Below are 19,216 nucleotides of genomic sequence, written 5' to 3'. Positions count from 1 at the left end.
CAAAACACTCAAAAACTAATGCCTTTCTTAACAAATTTGGTTCATATACTCAGGTTAACCAAAAATTACTAGTTTATTTGTTAACATTTTAAAGGGAGTCTCACCCAACAAAACAGCAATACAGCTAAACACCTGGTTATTAAATATAAAAAACAATTTTATGGCAAGGAAAGTACAAATCCCAATCAACTAGGGATGCAATGTAGAAGAATTTATTATCCTATGGTCCAAAAGGCATGGAATTTGACATCAAATGTCTTGGCTTAAAGTCTCAGGTCTTGTAAACTTTCTTGGTGATCTCTTTCAAGTTGTTTAATATCTTGATTTTTCATTAGTAAAATAAGGCTAATAATATTTACACAAAAGAGTTGTAAAAAAAACAAATGGGTTAATCCATTGAAATAACTTTGTAAACAGAGAATACCTGTTGGTTATTATTATGCATATAATACTATCTGGTATGTTTTATATTTCTTTTTTATTATTATATTTTTTTATTTCAGAATGTTATGGGAGTGCAAATGTTTAGGTTACATATATTGCCTTTGCCCTGCCTGAATCAGAGCTTTAAACATGTCCATCCCACAGACAGTGCAACTGCTAACAAGCATTGTAAGCCAAATGTACCTCTCCCTTCTGCTAATAGTGTACCATTTCTAATGGGTACTTGGATAAAAGAAAAGAGCAATTGCTTTCATAGGGACATTTCTCATCTTGCTTTTCTGAAAAAACCTTCTTGGCTAGGTGTAGTAGCTCACGCCTATCTGAGTACTTTGAGACCCCAACTCGGGAGGATCGCTTGAGGTCAAGAGTTTGAGACCACCCTGGGCAACATAGTAAGACCCTGTCTCTACAAAAAAAAAACTTTAAAAATTAGCCAGGCATGATGGTGCATGGCTATAGTCCTAGCTACTTGGGAGGCTGAAGTGGGAGGATCATTTGAGCCCAGGAGTTGCAAGATGTAGGTGAGCTATGATTGCATCACTGTACTCCAGCCTGGGCAATAGAGTGAGATCTCATCTCTAAAAATTTTTTTTAAAAAGCCTTCTCAAATATTTTGAAACTGCATCAGTCCCATGTTCCCAGAGAAACATGTCCACTATTGCTACCATAGTACAGTAGTATATAGTAACTCAGACTAACATTGATTCTAACAACAAATGTGCATTGATGGTCTATTATAGTCCAGGCTCTGAAAGAACTACACATCAATATAGAAAAAGGACTGTGATACATTTCTGCCTCTCCATCAGTTCATAATCGTAAGAGAGCATCTTCTCAGTATAAAGTTATTTATCTATGCATCTTCTCTCCCTATCCTACACCTACCTTCACTCCCAGCTATGAACAGTAGGATGCCAAGACCCTTGTCTTGGTCATGTTTAATCTCCCTCATATTATCTATTACAGTACCTTGCTCATAGTAGGTGCTCAATAAATGATTGTTGGATTAAAGAAATATTTTTAGTGTGTTTTTAAAAATATTTAAAAGTACTGGTAGACTAACAAGCAAGGTGTTTTTCCACATAACGTCTCTCTGGTTACATTTAACAGCAAGTTAAAATTAGATCTTTTTTTTTTTTTTTTTAAGAAAGAAAACCATAGCAACTGTGATGCTGAATGTTTCAGAGAGCACATTTTTAAGGATTCTCTTTTTCTGAATTGCCCATGTTTGAGCTGCCTATTTCAATCAAAAATCTAATAAATAATCTGTGGTACTAATAGCCATGTAAACCACTGATTGAATCAATGAAGCAATAGAAACTCCCACCTAGAACAGAATACTTGATGAAATACTTGAAGAAAAAAAATAAATGTGTTGAAAATCCACTGAATAAATTTAAAATGGTTACCCGCTGGAAATGATTGAACATTAACCTCTCTTTGTTTCTTGTACTTGTATTTATTATAAAACTTGGAGACTGTTCTAATGTTTCATATCAATATTTGCTGGAGATCTTTTTTTCAGGCCTGTTTCTATGAGGGAATCAATTTTACAGGCTGTCTTCTAAATTAAAGAATGAGCATTTTTACAGAATGTTATCAGCAAACACTTCTTTGACATACATAATGACTGTCTAATAGTTTTCTCTAAAAGTATTTTTATTGAAGTAATGATTAAAGTGTAGCTCAGTGCCTCAGAAACACTGACTAATGTCATGTTAATCAACTTGACTACTAAAAAAAAGTGAAGAGGTTGATAGTTTAAATCTAGCTGGTACATGATTCACTTGAATTATCAGAGAAGAAAATGTACTTCACCTAGGACCAAATTTAAAACAATAACAACAAAAAAGTCCAGCACAACCCCTCAGAAACATCTTTTTGAAAGTTATAGGCCATACCTTTATAAAAAATCCAATTTTGTTTCTCTTAAAATATGTAAATTAGCCTTTGATTCACAACATTCATATTGATCAACATCTATCGAATGCTGACTCTATGCAAAGCTCCGAACTAATGTCAAGATAAGTAAAGCATATTTCTGCTTTTAGGGAGCTTATTAGAAGAAATAAGCCATTCAGGCACAACTGTGATATAAAAAATAAGTGCTGTCAATGCCATCAGGATTCTGAGGAGGTAAAAATGGATAACTCCTGGCTAGGTTTGGACAGGTACAATGAAGTGGAAACAGGAAGATGGGGAATTCTTTGTTGATAGACTGAAAATGGGCATCTTTTGGAATTAACAAGAAGTTCAGCTTGACTTCAGGGAATTTATAGAAGTAGTGCTAACAAAGGCTTAAAACACCAATTGGGCTAGGTGGTAAAAGGCCTTTAATTCCACATTATTTAAATGGAGTTTTATAATTTTTAAAAGCTGTAAGCAGGAGGTTCCATAACTCTTCTCTACTTGTGCAACAACTTTTTATAAAGAATAGGCTCTAAATCTGAAATTGAAGTGACCTGATTTGCAACCAGCACTGAAAAATATTGTTTGGGTTTGTTTTTTTCAGCCTGTGCATCTAGGAGACTTTTAGACATTCAAGTATTTGTTCTCAATTTAGAGGGGACGAGGCTGAATTATTGTCTTTTGGGTAAATTTGGGGTAATTGATTTTCTGAATATCTGAAAGCTAAACATTTGCTGACATATTTATTCCCTCTAAGTGCTCTATGTATGCCACATACACTTTTTTTCCTTCTCTATTATTGTTTCTTGTATAAAACTGTCCTGAAAACCAAAATAATGATTTCCATAGAGAGGTTTAAGGACTGATGCAGAAGTATTCAGAAGCCTATTTCTTAAAAATAATAAAACCTTTCTTCTTGCAGGGAGAGAAAGGCTTGGGTGGGAGACAGCTGGGAGGATGGTTGGGGTGGGGGGAGTTTGGAGAAAAAAATAGGCGGAGGAAGAGAGAGTGGGAGGGAGGGAATTGGAGAGAGAGACAGAGAGAGAACAATTACCGTCTAGAAGAAATGGTTATAAAGAAAACTTTATACTCTTATATGTGTTCAAGAGATGTGAAATAAATACATCAGATAGCTAATGCTGCTGTAGATGCTAAAAATGTTACTAACGACAACAGCTACAGATATTCTGACACATTTTAGCCTCTGGTGCTTTAAGTAGAGAGCGAGTTTAGATAAGATACCCGGAAGATATCATGAAAATTTTGAGGCGGCTCACAAACCAACATTTCCTGTTTATATTTTTACAGTCTATTGTGAGAATGAATATGAACCAGAGATCTTTAAAACCAGGTATTTTGAGCTTTAAACAAGTTTCAAGAGCAGCAGCTCTGCTACTGAGAGAAACTTATTCACACAGATGCATACCCAGGAGTGTCCATAAACCAAAGATCTTAACTGAAGAATATAAGCTAATTTTTACTCAATCCATATGTGGCACAAAAGCAAACTCAAGATAAGAGTGATGGCCAAAAAAGTTTTCCCCTTGCCACTCAGAGTAGCCATATTAGTAATCCAAAAGATATATTTGATGGCAAATACATATTTGACGGCAAATGATTCCAAGAGAGGAAAAGGGAAGAGGGCGTTGCCCAAAGTAAAGCTGTGTTGGTGGGGCCCATGATCCCTGTTGATCTCCTTCAATGCTGAGTATAACACATGTCGCCAAACGTGGGTTTGGCTGTCTAACACCCCAGAGCCAGACGTGAGAGGAGAGTGGTGGTGAAGCAAAGGTGGTTTATTCAAGTGCCGGTAGCCTGAGGAGATGGCAGACTGCTGTCTCAAAGGCCATCTCATCTCCCCTGCTTACTGAGCAACTTATAAAGGGAGAGGGTGAAGGAGGTTGGTGGCAAAAAGCAAGCTTCATGCAAGTCATCATGTTATCACCAAACAATAGGTCACCTGGTGGATCTTGTCACTAGCAGTCTGTGGTTGGCCTGTTCCAGATACTTGATCTGTTTTTCCTCAAAGTACTTTTCTAATCTTATGCCCTGCAGCTATGTAAGCAGGTAACAGGTTAATTCTAAACTTTTGAGACAGAGCAAACTGAAAGCATACTGGGAGCAAAATGGCTTCCCTTTATCCAGCCTAGCATTATAGTCTGAATGGCCCTTGGTTTGCGCTTACACACAGACTGGCAAAAATTTCAACTTTTTAAATGTTTTCACTCCATAGAAACACAACTCTGGTATGTCAGTATAAATCACTGGGGGAATATCATTTTAGTATTTAACTTTTACAAATTAATATCCAAGATAGCTGTAATTAATATTAGAATTACGGAAATGTGATCTTTCTTATGAGACAGTAAAGACAGTCAGGTAGGTTCTTTGACATGTCCACATAAGACCTTGAACTTTTTCTCATGGTGCATGTGTATACTGGTAAGGAGGGGGAAAGTACCTCAAAGGTTAGAACCAGAAGCACAGTTTCATTTCCTCCTTCACTTTCCTTGAGGATCTACTGGGTCAAAGTTCAGGGTGTTTTAGAGGTGCTTTATAGGCAAACTGCTGTCTTTCCAGCAAACAAATGAAAATAATCAACAACATTAACAAAATTACAAGCTTTGCAAAGCTACTCAAGACTTTCTCTTGAGTCAGGCACTGTCCTTATAGACGAAAAGCACAAATGATAGCTTTTGTCTTATTGTTATCTTATTATTATAGTCAGCCCTTCTTTCTTGCTGTTTTCCTCTTTCTTTGTGGTTTGATAGAAGTCTGCTATTATTAATAGCTGTGCTAAAGAGCAGCATGCTATAGAGGAAGTGCCCCAGGCTGGGAGCTAGTGATTAGCAGTCCCAGGGAGGAAAGGGTAGGTTCTGTGAACAAACAGCAGTATGACCTTGAATAAGCAATTCAACCTCTCTTTCCCTTAGTTTCTTTGCAAAATGTAGTCCTTATTCTTACTTACCCCACAAAGTTGTTTTTAGGACAGAATGTGATAGGTGAAAGAATCCAAAATGACAGAAACCAACCATACCAAATAATTATTAGATCTCAGGACATTTTATATTTTGAAACAAATCTAGAAGCAAATATGGTATACAGAAACCTTGGAACCAAAAGACTATTAGCCATATATTTTGAGCATAGTGCTTTCAGGAAAATGCTTCATCTTGATATAATATACAATGCTAATACCATTGCTTCAAAAATATTAATATGGTAGACTCAAGATGAATATGTGGCTTACATTAATGTGAGGTTGAAGGTCATGTTCTTCTGCTTTAAAGTCTGTTCTGAACAATAGTTGTCTTTAAAGGTGTTTAAAGTTGAGATTTCATTATTAGCAGAAGAAACAAATTGAGGAAACATTGTGCCCACAACGTGTTTTAAAGCTTTTCAGGGGAAGCAGCTGTGGTTTCTTTGGACTCCCAAGTCTATTATTCAGGTTGGTAGTGTATTTTATAATGAGTTCTAGACCACCTGCCTTTCTGAGGAAATTAATATGAAGATGGATTTTTTTTTTTTTGGTCTTTTTTGTCCTCAGTGGCTATATATAAGATTTTCCTATTTATGGGTTTGGGCACCCTATAAAAATATTCATTCAATGTTGTCCAGCTATAAATGATTATTTTTTAAGACAATGTCTAGATGTATTTTAAACAAATTCTTATCGTGGTGGATTTTGAGATTGAAACATATACCACCCCAGTGAAACAGTCAGCATATGATGTAAATACAATTGTGCTTCCAAGGCAATAAATCCCTATAATGAATAAAATAGTGTTTTAAATGAATTTGACTATAGTCTAAACCACTGGAATTCAAAACATTATTTTAATTATTTTCCCTCTTCTCAACCCTCCAGGAGTTTTGGGCAGGAGCAATGGATGCAGGAAGCAGCAGGAGTTTGGAGAATGCAGTGAATAGGATTTATCATGATCAGCTTGTTCCAAAGACAAACACAAGCAACAATGTGTCCACCTTAGCAAATCCACCTAACATCCTAGAAATGTCACAAGAGATTAAGAAAAACTATGGAGATAAACAGTTAGAAATCACAGTTGAAAGAATAAAAATGACAAAGAGCATCAAAGAAAAACAAAGCAATGATTTAGAGAAAGTGGCCTTTAAACGGAAGGCAGAAAGTGAAGAAAAGCCAGCTGGAAAGAAAGAGGCAAAGATAATAGAACCTGACAATCAGTTAATCACCATGCCTCTGCCTCGCATCCCCTTAAAGAACATAATGGATGTGGAAGTGAAGTTGGTCTACATTGATGAAGAGGACGTGAGCTATGAGTTTGTAGACTCCTTCGTGTCCACTGGGATTCAGCCAACATGCCGAGCCGCTGAAATAGTGGACCCTTTGAGTGTACCTAATTTCAGCTTCCTGCCTCAGATTGACAAATGGCTTCAGGTAGCCTTAAAGGATGCCAGCTCCTGCTATAGACAAAAGAAATACGCTGTGGCAGCAGGACAGTTCAGAACAGCACTTGAGGTATGGGATTAAAGAAAATATAGATTGGTGACAGGAGGCTGTGAAATGGAAAGTTGCAATTACACTGAGTGGTTCTGACCATACTGTAATGAACAGTGATCATGGGGTGAGGATGTTTAATGATAGCAGGAATACGCAGTTCCCAGTCTACATACAGTAAACAAGCTGTGCCTGCAAATTAATATGCCTGTGTGCACATGACGTATAGAAATAACCACAAGAACATACCTCAAGCGTTTTCTCTGTTAACAAACCTTACAATGAATGGTAACATGTATAAAAATGCAGTTAGTTTTGTAATTTAGATGTATACTATAAAAGCCATAAAGTTTTAGAATAACGGTGATGGGTAGAATATAGATTTTTTAAAAATAGGCAGTTAATAAGTATATGAATTGTCCCCTCTTGGTATGTAGTCTTCATGATGAAACATAACCATCTTTACTTTAAGCATGGGCTGATAATTTATACATGATACTTATTAAAAACAAAATAACACCATTTTACTTTACCATCAAACTTTATTTTCCTTCCTACTCTAGTGTGCTTTATAAATAATTATTTTTCTATTTGTAAGCAGGTAAGTTTGTCAATATCTTGGCATAAAATATATCCCATGGACTAAAATAAACTTGAGAATCACCACTAAAACACAAATTAGATAGTGGGAAAAATTGGTCTATCACATGACTCACCGAACCTATAGAATGACCAAAGTATGTAACTGGGAGTCCCATTGGCCTGGTATTAGTGACCGCATATTTCATTAATTACAAAAAACATTTAAAAAAAAACATTTCAGTGCCTACTATGTATACCTGCTTGGCATTGGAGATATAAAAAAGAAAAGTCAGTGAAGACATGATTCCTTCCCTCTAACCATCTGGTGAGGGAGACAAACCCATAAACGTTTAAATAGAGACGCCGTAAAGGAGTAATTGATTCACCATGGGGGGACGGGGATGGGCAGGAGTCAAATGTGAGATGTCATGGTTGAGATTTAAAGAGTAAAGTATTATTTCCACTGTCACTTGCCAGCCTGTTAAAATGACTACATATACAATGAATTATTAATGGTCAATACCAGAAAATGATGCCCCTAGATATTTAAAAGGAAACTAAGTACAAAAAAGGAGGCCTGGGTAGATATGAAGTGATTAGATAGCACACAAATAGATTCATCTATATATATTTCTGTTCTCATAAAGGGTCATCCACACAAAGAAGGATGCGCTATGTAAATTTCTGTACTATGTAATTAGTGCTGAAAAATCTACATTATCCATAAACCACCAAGAGAATCCTCTGATGTCCTTTGAGCTAAAGCCCAGCAGCCTCTGTAAGAAAAGGATGCTAATGAAAGACTCCATGAAGAACTGGAAGCAGTTCTGCCAGGGCCATTTTGAACTGAAATTTTTCTTCCCAGTTGGGGGAGGGTTAAAGGTATAATTTTATAGATAAAGACAAATAATCATTTTGGCAATGAAAAAAGAAAAGCATAAAATAAAAGATGCTCTAAAAGCTTCAAATTAGGTCTAGATGGAAGCAAAAGATATCTGCATTAACTGAAAGAAAATAGCCAGTTTTTCATAAAATCTCGTGTTCAAATTTGAAGCAGGTTTTATTAACCCCAAGATATAATTATACTGGAAAGTGCTTGTGTTTTCTTTCTCTCTCTCTCTCCTTCTCTCCTCTCCCCTCCTCTCCTCTCCTCTTCTCCTTCCCTCACGATTCTCTCTCTCTCTCTCCCTCTCCCAGGATTTTTAGGAAAGTTTTGGATGCTGACACTAATTACTAGTAATTAACAAAGGTAATTATTTTGAGGCCAAAACTTAGCTTAGACATCTGGCCTAGCTTTTGTCTAATTATCTTGGGAGTTAACTCTGAAATCTTACCTAAAATGTCTCTTAATAAACCAAAACTACTGGGAATAGAAAATATTTGTAGCCTCTTTCACCCTTGTTTTCCTAAATTTAACTCCTTTAATACTGAGTGTGCTCAGATATTATTTAGTACACCTCTCCCTTTTCCTTAGCTCCTAGTAAGGATTTGAGTAACATAGAATGAATGACAGAAACCAGGCATAACGATCACACTTGAAAGGTAGATAGGAAGGCAAGCATGTGAGGGTGTGTTAGTTAGGGTTAGGTTTGGCTGCAAATGACAGGAAACCTGAAATAACGGTGTCTGAAGGGAGAAAGTTTATTTCTCTCTCACATAAATGTTGGTAGTCAAGAGCTGGTACAGTACGATAATCAGGGTGCCAGAGTACATTTTGTTCCTTAAAAAATGGCTTTGACTTCATGATCCAAAATGACTGCTCCTGCTGCTGTCCTCACATACACATTCTGGCCAGCCAAAAGGGAAAAAGACGAAGGAGAGAGGCATACTGTGTCCCTATAAGCACACTTGTTGAACCCACAACTTCCCTTTTTTCCCCATTGACCAGAATTTAGTCGTGTGGCCACACATACCTGGCGAGGGAACCTGAGAAATATGGTTTTTATTCCAGATGGCCGTTCATAGGTTCTCTTACTGAGGGAGAAGGTGAAAGTAGATAGTGAAGGATACTAGCATTTCTCCCACAGGATGCTTATTATTTGGGAGGTATTGTGAGGCATATAACATGCTTGCCAAATGGCTGGTATGAAGTCAGCTGTAGAAGCGTACAGAGGAGGGGTTGTGGTTAAAGGTAAGAACACAAAAAAGGAACAGAAAAGAACTAGACAAAGGCCCTGGAGATTTGAAAATATCTATTGATTGACACAATAATTGCAATGTACCTTATAAACCCATTAGGGATATTCTGTTTATGTATTGGTTTCCTTGTGCTCTTGATAAAATATTAACTCCTTTTGTTTTCATTACATAGTCATTAACTAGATGAATAAATTTATAATATAATATTTTATAATAATTAAGACACAATGGTATGCAGTGATTCAGAGGACAACAGTTTAACTTTCAAAAAACAGTCTAATTTACTCTTTTAGGATTTCATGACATAGCAGACATTTATTTAAATGTGCCCAATGAAATAACTTTGTGTATGCTTTTTTTTTTACTAAATAAAGTTGAACCAGTTATTTAGGTAAGATTAATCCTTAGCTCTATGACCAACTCATCAATCTTTCTCAAGATTCATTAAAATCAATCATCATTTGCTCTTGTGTTTGTGTTCATATCAGAAGCCAAACCAATAAGGCAAAAGGTAAAAGCTGAATATAAAAACATGGATTCATACCAAAGCATTTTTTCATGCCTTGATGCTATTCCCTGTAATTTTAAAAGATAGCCTGTTCAAATTCACCCACTATAAAAACAGTAGGGTTTCTAAAAGGAAAAAATATAAGACTGGCCTCATGTAGTTGTATTTGCATATTAAGCAATACATACTATTTACTATTTAATAAATTGCTTGGCTGTCAATAAAAAGTAGGAAAAGATTAATTAATAAATTAGGAAAATGTAAAGATTGAGGGATGTGTAGTAATCAGATGTTTCTTGCCATTTTTAGGAAAAACACTCAAAGATATTGTCAAATATTCTCGTAAGTTTGTGGCACGCAACGTAAACAATACCACCATTTCAACCTTGATCCTAGGATCTTAGTAATTATGAGGCTTCCACCTTTTGAATTAGAACAAATCTATACACAACTTTCAAGATTCACAGCTTCAAACAATCCCACTGAACCAGTCAAAGAAGACAGCACAAGGCTTATCCCTTACCAACCTGAACTCTTCTGATTTCATCACGTAGGAACTCCTTCGGGTGCTAATCCTTTTTTAATATCTTGACGCTCCACTCACTGATCTGTGAAGTTAAAGTAATAACTCACATTTATGGAGCTCTTCCTATGTGTCAGATACTATATTTTACATTCTGGGAATATTTACATTCATTATTCCATTTTATTCTCACAGCAAGCCCATAAGACAGGACTATTATTATTTGGTTACTAATGAGAAAACTGAGGGATAAACAGGTTAAGTAATTTGCTCAAAGTTCAACAGCTGGAAGTGGTGGAGCCAGGATCTGAACTCAGGCAGTCAGAGCTCACCAGCTTAACCCCGATGTCTTTGCTTTGCTTTCCAGCTGATTGGAAATACAGAATTCCAGACCCTGCCACACCTGCAGAATCAGAATCTGCATTTTAACAGATCCCAGATGGCGCTTTTGTGCACACCGCAGTTTGAGAAGCTCTGTATTCTGTGATATGCCTACACAGAATGGGTTTGCCCTCCACTTACCACTTTGTAGCATGGTCCCTACATTTTATAATTTAAAATGTTCTGTGCCCAACACCAATTTCATAGGGAAGGATTTCCTTTTAAGCAGGTGTTTCTATAACAATAGTTCAGAATGTTTGGATTTCAAGGACCCATAATTTTTTATATATATAAGTGAGGGGAATGGATTGACACTGCGTTTGTATTGTGCCAGAACATTATAAAAATTACCGTCTATTACCACCATTGATTTATTAAATATGGAGCAGTTTGACACCAGAAAGGTAGAAAGAAAATAGAAAGGTCATACTCTAAGAATGAAGGAAATTTTAAAAATAGGGACTTTTTATTTTATGAAAAGCTAAGTTGTTTTTATTTTTTATTTCCCCTCGGGTCAGTAAAGCATTGTTATGAAAACCAGCTTTTGGGAATCACTGCTCTAGAACACATTCCCTTGATGGTAAGCATTAGGCATCCAGCACAATTGAACCCACAGCAGGGCTTTCTTATGAGATTACTTTCAAGATAATGGAATTTCATGTGAGGCAGGTCCATTTCGGAGCCCATTCAAGGGGGTTTATTTAATGAAGCAGAAAAGATATCTCATTATAGGGCAGCCTCACCTATAATTGCTCTGCTGAGAATAATTCTGTAGCAAATCTCTAGGGCATAAAAATGTGGATATCCCAGAAAGCTTAATTTAAATGGATTCCAACACAGGTATTTCTTTGATGCAACATAATATGGAATTTGGGAGTTCACCAAATTCTCTAAGAGCCTGAACTATCTTATTACACATCTGGCCACTTGTGTATGAATTCAGTGTGCATTTCTTAAACTCCTGCTGGGCTCCAGACATTTTTATTCATGTAATCATTGCAGTAATCCTCTAAGACAGATATTATCATCCCCATTTTACAGATAAAGAAACTCATGCTCTAAAAAGTTAAATGACTTACTTAAGTGCCATAGCTAGTTTGTGGCAGGGCTGAGACTGAACTCAGAAACCCTGATTTCACATCTAGACTTTACATTACTACTTTTCATATTTTAAGATACATAAAGATTGCATAGGAATCTTGTTTAAAATGCAGATTCTGACGTATTAAGTCTGTGGTGGGGCACCAGATGCCACGTTTCAAATCCCAAGTCATGTACATGCTGCTGGTCCAGGGACCACTCTGAGTAGCAAAGATTTATGCCAAACCACTAGTAGGTTCTCAAATGCCTGCCACTAGCTAGTCCCTCTAGCAAGTTAGCAGTAAGCACTGTCATATATCCAGCTCGCATAGTCCTAGGTGGCCACACGGGTCCACAGCTATGATGGACAGAGCATTGAATTTGAAATCAGATTATCTATGTTTGATGCTGTTTCTGATACCTAATTGCCATGTGACTTTGAGCAACTCCCTAACCCTTTACACCGTTAAGTAGGAATGATAATACAGTGCTTTCACATAGGATATCAAGAATTGCTTATTGAAAAACGTGAAATCTATATTCATGTATAAGTTGTCATTGTACTTTTCAAATATCTCATTTCCCTCTTCAGTTTGTATTTAATTTAAAATTTTAACACTCCAAAGGAGTTTGCCCAACTCTGTGTTTATCAATAATTTTTTTAATCCTTAGCCCTTTTCCCCTTTGATTAACATTAAAAATTTATAGTCTTCTTTTAATGATGTTTAAAATTCAAATCAAGGGCCAAAGTAATGCATTATTCTCTACTTTATTTCCCTTTGAGAAGCAACGATCTAAATCAAATATTATTTTGAACTATTAACTGCTACTGACAAAAATATAAGCCTTCATTTAAATGCATGAATTGTTATGCTAGAGGTAGTACATTTTTTCTTAGCTTTGGGGTAAAAACTGACTGTTGGAATTCCATACGTTCAGGATTAGACATTTCAGTTTTAACTTGATTGTTACCATCTTTGTTCCATCCAGAGACATCATAACTAATAAATATTTAATGATCAAAGATATTTGAAAAAATGCTACCAAGTTTACATGGTGGGAAAATACAAAATGAATACCTCCCTTAACTATAAAAATAAAATTATAAAATGAGATATATTCCTATGATTGAACACTGATTAAATAAGACAAATCTCTAGAACATTAGAATTTGCCATTGTAAGAAAAAAATACCACTAGCATTTGCCAGCTATTTCAGCCTGACAATGCTAAATGCTGGCAATACAAATATAAATAAAACATAATCCCTGCTCTCAGGGAGCCAGTTCAGAGACAAGGAATAGTGTCCTAATGCCTGAGTTCTAAGAATTCATTTGTAATTTTTGGTTATTTGTTTTTTATTTTTAGCTTAGTGTGTTATTGTTTATATTTTAAAAGATTTTTTTAAACAAATATGACCTTTAAATGGACATTTAGAAAGTCTTCCTACAAATTTTAGTGTAATTTAACTACCTCCAGTAGTCATTTATCTCAACCCAAGTGAAATAAAAAAAAAAAAAAAGATTTAAGATACACAGAGAAGAGTTGACTATTGGTTAAAGGGACAAAATATTTTTCAGGCTGAATATTATTTAAAAGAAATAGGAAATAGGAGGGATATCTGAGGCAATTCCTCAATTTGATGGGCCCTGTTACTGTTGAAGCTTTGTATCCAGGTGGTCCTGGCTCTGCTACACACCCACCCTCTGACTCGTTTGACTCATGCTAAGCCCCTCTCCCCCAACTCCGCCACAGAAGCAGCCATTGACACAGCAGGGAAAGGAGCAGCAATTCCTATTGGTCTGCAGCACCCGTAATGTGGATGAGCTTGTAGGGAGGGATGTGGGGAAAATCAAAAGAACAAGAAGAGTGGACAAAGTGACCAAGTGAGGGTTGCGAGGTAGGCATTGGCTATCTCAGGGAGAATTGAGTTTCCCCATTACTAAGATGGTGATAGAGTGTGCAAGTAGGGAATAAGTAGGAGAATGTTCAATAAATAAGACTATACCGTAATTTGTATCACTTTACAAATGAAAGAAGAATCATATTCCATATTAAAAAAGTCATGAACCTCATAGGTTTTCAATACAGTCCTGTGTGGCTTAACGACAGGGATACAGTTCTGATAAATATATTGTTAGGTGATTTTGTTGTAGTGCAAACATCATAGCGGGTACTTACAGAAACCTAGACAGTAAAACCTACTACACTTCTAGGCTATCTGGTATGATCTATTGCTTCCAGGCTCCAAACCTGTACAGCATGTTACTGTACTGAATACTGTAGGCAATTGTAACACAATGGTAAGTATTTGTGTATCTAAACATATCTAAACACAGAGAAGATACAGTCAAAATATAGCATAAAATATAAAAAATGGTAAAACTTGTATAAGGCAGCTCCATTATAATCTTGTGGAATCATTATCATATATATGTTCGGTCGTCGATCAAAATGTTGTTATGCAGCATGTGACTGTATAATTCCAATCACCAGGGGAGCTATTAAATACACATGGATACCCAAACCCACCCTCAGAGAGTCTGATACAATTACCTGGGGTCTAGACAATGATCACGGCTGGCGCATTGATATTTGTAAGTTTCCAGGTCAATTATTGAGTGGTTAAAGGTTGAGAACTACTAGCATAGAAAATGCTCCTCGCTTCCTTCTTTAAAATCGCCTAAAATAAGTATTAACCCATATGTAGCTTTTTAAAGGAAGTTAAGAGAAGTCATATATAAACATTCAAAAGCTATTAAAAGGATTATAGAAAAATGTAAATGCCATTGTCATGAAAATTTATCTTTGGAAATTTACACTGAAAATAGTCTTCTCACATTCATTTAAAAAGCAAATTAACTTAATGAATATTTTTCTATTATTAATAATAATAATAAAAAAAGATCCATACTGAACTCTGCCCAGTACTTAGTTAGTACGTGTCTCTGAAATATTAAATTCATCCCATGAGTGAAGACCTCACAAAAAAGGAACAATTAATCCATAGGAAGCTGAGGAAGATCTTTTTCATTAGCAGGATCATTTCCATAGTTTACAGGTGGTCAGTATGTGTTTGATTCAAATAATAGTAAATGTTAATGAAATTTTTAAACATCGTTAACTCTGTGATTGTTGTAAATCGAAACCCTGCCGATTCAGTCATGAAGTCTTACACAACCCTAAATTGTAATCAATTTCATGGTTCTGTTTTGGGTTTCACACACACAAATATGATGATTCTGACTTATATATTGGATAATGTTGCCAAACATTTCTTCCACTATCCAACTTTCTAAGTTTATTACAGGTCTACCAAAGCCAAAAATGTTAAAAACAGCAATTTCCTCTCCCTTTCCTTTATCCTCCACCCCATTCCAATCTTCATATATAATACAGCTTGATATTCAAATGACTCTGAAGGTACTGAGCAGATGAGATCCACTGTAATTTGTTCACAGAAATGGAATGCAGAGTGAGGTTATGGTTACCTTTTTGATTCAAATTATCTAAAAAACATTAAAGGAAAAATTTGATTTCAACTCCTACTCACTTATTTAACTCTTCTGTTTGCCTCATTTGACTTTTGTTAAAATGGAGAAGACTTCATTTCCACCTGGGAGATGATTCTGTTCCCATGAGTGAATAGGATGTAGTTAAGCAGGGAGTAATAAAAAGAGAAACAGACGGATTTTCATTGTATTATCTCAGTGTGGTTTCCTTATTTGGTAGAAATGGTTATGAATACTTAGAACATTAGATTTATACGTACTTAAATGCCACTACCAAAATATTTTTATATCCAGAAATAAATAACTTCTGGAGTACTTGTTTTGATTGGTGAGGATGATGATGATTATGATTAAGCTACTTATTTACAAATAATTGATCAGTGATTTTGTGGGGCAAGTTATACCAAGAAATCAACCACAAATTATTAAATGACTGCTTTCTCACTACAAGTAACTACTTTTTGTCAACTTGCTGGATGACACTGGGGTGAGAAGACAATATATGGCAGGGTTTTGGTCCTCCAGGAATTTAGAGTCAGGCTTTAGACAGAAGTGTTATAATTGTAAGGCAATTAGAAATCCATCAAGTGTTCAGTGATGTACAATGACTGTATAGAGCAAAGGTTTAGGATGGGAAAAATCAGTAGAGTCTAGGATATGCATTTATGAGCACAAACTCTGTGGCAGACACTTTATCTATATTAACTCATTTAATTCTCACAACAACCCAGGGGGTTGGACACTCTTACTATCCCTATTAAGGATAAATAGAAAAAATATATCAAGGACTCGTGGAAAAGGTAATGGGATTTTGAATGGAACCTCAAAACATAAATAGCTAAGGAAAAGTGGGGTGGGAGAGGGGTGGAAGATTAGTATGATATGTGAGAAAAACATTACTAGAAGGATGGAGAGTTTGAGGAAAGAAGCATAAAACAGAAGGACAGCAAAGAGACAGACGGATCAGAGAAAGGCATGATTATGAAATTAAGGTGGAAAGCTATAGCCAGACTCTGGAGGGTCTTAAAAACCAGGAAGAGAACATTGGGATTGCTGTTAAAGGCAATAAATGAATTCTTAGAGAAGTAATGATGTTAAAAAAGGATTCATTGGAAATCAGAAAAGGACACAAAAAAATATTTATTGAGTAGTGACTATATTTTCAACACTATACTGGTTGCTACAAGAGCTACAGGGAAGCACAAGATTTCAACAGTTATAGCTCTTTATCCATTCTTCAGTTATGTTTGAAATATACTCTGCACATGGTAGACATTTTATTTGCCATAATCCAACTGTTGATTTTAGGGGAAAACAGCCAAAAATAGGAATATATGAGAGAACCATGGGGAAAAAAAAAAACACAGAACACCGGGGTAACATAGAAAGGAGTTTGCTGCTGCTGGGTTAGTAAGTCAGAGAAAAATGAATGGGGAGAAAAGAAGTTGGAAAATCTGGCACATTGCCAGGGGCCATGCATACCTTGTTGAGATATTGAACGTTGTCCAGTAGGCAACAAGAGGCTTCCCAGAAGAATCAATGTAGGAAATGGTGAAGTCTGATTTTTATTTTTGCTGTATTATTCCAATATATATATAGAGAGAAAAGATAGTATTTAATCTCTGGGTTATGATCCATTACTGGGTTGTGAAATTAGTTCAATGGGTTGTGACCAAAATTATGTGTAATTGAAATCTTACAATGGAATGGAATGGAATAAGAATATAATACAATAAAAAAATCAGAGTTCATCGAACACTGGACGATAATTTTTACTTTTGTTCTTGTCACGTATCCAGGTATATCTGTATCTATCTATAAGTAGAAATATAGATAGAAAGAGAAGGAAGAAGAGAGGAAGAAAGGAAGGGAAGGAGGCAGGGAGGAAGGGAGGGAGGGAGGAAGACTTCAGTGGCAGGTGAGAAGCAAAGAAGCATTATGTAAGAATCAAAGTGCCACCAAATCAGGAAAAGAGCATATCTAGAGGTAAAGTTGATGAATGCAATTTTGGATATGTTGCATGTGAAGGCTGGTGGCAAGCCCAATTGGAACAGCACATTTGTTGGCTAGACACATATAGGAAGCACAGGGGAAAATTCAAAACCAAAGATAGACATTGAGGAGTTGCCAGTACCTGATGCCATCTGAATTGTAAAGAGAATAGAAAGATGAGAATATAATTTTGGAGGAATTTGAACAATTAGAAAAGAGAGACAAAATTAATTAAGAGGGAACTGCAAGAGGTTACTCCTTATGGACTGGAGGCTTTGGGAAAATAGTTACAAAGTTTCTAGAAAGTCACATTAACAGTGAATAATAACCTGTTTGTCTATTAAGGATCTTTGGAGAGAACAATTTTATTTCTTTTTTATTTCAAAATATTAAGGGCATACAAATGTTTTCATTACATAGATACCTTTTATAATGCTTTAGTCAAGGCTATAAGTGTGCTCAGCACCTGCGTAGTGTTCATTGTACCTATTAGATAATTTTCTATCTCTCCCCTCATTGCCCCTTTCCCCTTCTTGATTTCGATCTTTACTTCTTTCTGTGCCCATGTGTGCCCATTGATTAGTTCCAAACTATTAGAGAGTAAATATGGTGTTTGTTTTTCCATTCTTGAGATACTTCATTTAGGATAATGGTCTCCATTTCCATTCAAATTGCTGCAAAAGGCATTAATTCATTTCTTTGTATGGCTGAGTTGTACTCCATGGTATATATATATACCACATTTTGTTAATCCGTTCAGGAATTGATGGTTACTTTGGTTAATTCCACATCTTTGCAATTGTGAATTGTGCTATAATAAGCATTTGAGTGCAGTGTCTTTTTAATAAAATGACTTCTTTTTCTTTGGGTAGATACCCAGCAATGGAATTGCTGGATCAAATTGTAGGTCTGTCTATGTTTAGTTCTTTGAGAAATCTCCATACTGTTTTCCATAGAGGTTGTACTAATTTGCAGTCCCAACAACAGTGTATAAGCATTCCTTTCTCTCTGCATCCATGCCAGATGGATCTATCATTTTTGGACTTTTTAATAAAAGCCATTCTAACTGGGGTAAGGTGATATCTCATTATGGTTTTAATGTGCATTTCCCTGATGGTTAGTGACATTGAGCATTTTTTCATATGTTTGTTGGCCTTTTGTCTCTTCTTTTGAAAAGCTTCTGTTCATGTCTTTTGCCCACTTTTTGATGGGGTTGTTTGGTTTTTTCCTTGCTGATTTGTTTAATGTTTTGTATATTCTGGATATTAGCCCTTTATCAGATGTACAGTTTGTGAATATTTTCTCCCATTCTGTAGGTTGTCTATTTGCTCTGTTGATTATTTCCTTTGCTGTGCAGAAGCTTTTTAATTTAATCAAGTCCCATTTATTTATTTTTGTTGTTGTTGTAATTTCCTTTGGGGTCTTAGTCATCAATTATTTGCCCAAGCCAATATCTAGAAGAGAAAACAATTTTAGTGGTTATCAATCCAACTCAGCCAGGAAGACTTCTTTCTCAAGAATGGGTCTGGACACACTCTAGTTTAACAAACCTAGGGATAAAATAGTTTGAACCTGAAAAGTTTGACTAACTATGTAAACCACGTGTTTAGGTGTAGACTAAAAACTAGCAAGCATAATTTTTACTTTGAAATTTCATGTGTTGGCAAAAT

General features: G+C 35.8%; 1 protein-coding gene across 1 annotated transcript in view; it reads left to right on the top strand.

Annotated features, from left to right (window-relative positions):
• The window catches only part of SPATA16 (spermatogenesis associated 16), a 248,859-nt gene that overhangs the window by 22,407 nt on the left and 207,236 nt on the right, over positions 1-19,216 (top strand). The window contains exon 2 of the mRNA XM_012640216.1: positions 6,221-6,850. Coding sequence (XP_012495670.1) covers positions 6,239-6,850 — 612 coding nt within the window. The 5' untranslated portion in view covers positions 6,221-6,238. The remainder of the gene's footprint in view (positions 1-6,220; positions 6,851-19,216) is intronic.

The sequence above is a fragment of the Propithecus coquereli genome, unplaced genomic scaffold, assembly GCF_000956105.1.
Source record: "Propithecus coquereli isolate 6110/MARCELLA unplaced genomic scaffold, Pcoq_1.0 Scaffold15, whole genome shotgun sequence".
NCBI classification, from domain to species: Eukaryota; Metazoa; Chordata; class Mammalia; order Primates; family Indriidae; genus Propithecus; species Propithecus coquereli.
Note: the sequence above shows the minus strand (reverse complement) of the source record. Positions and strands in the feature narration are given on the sequence as shown.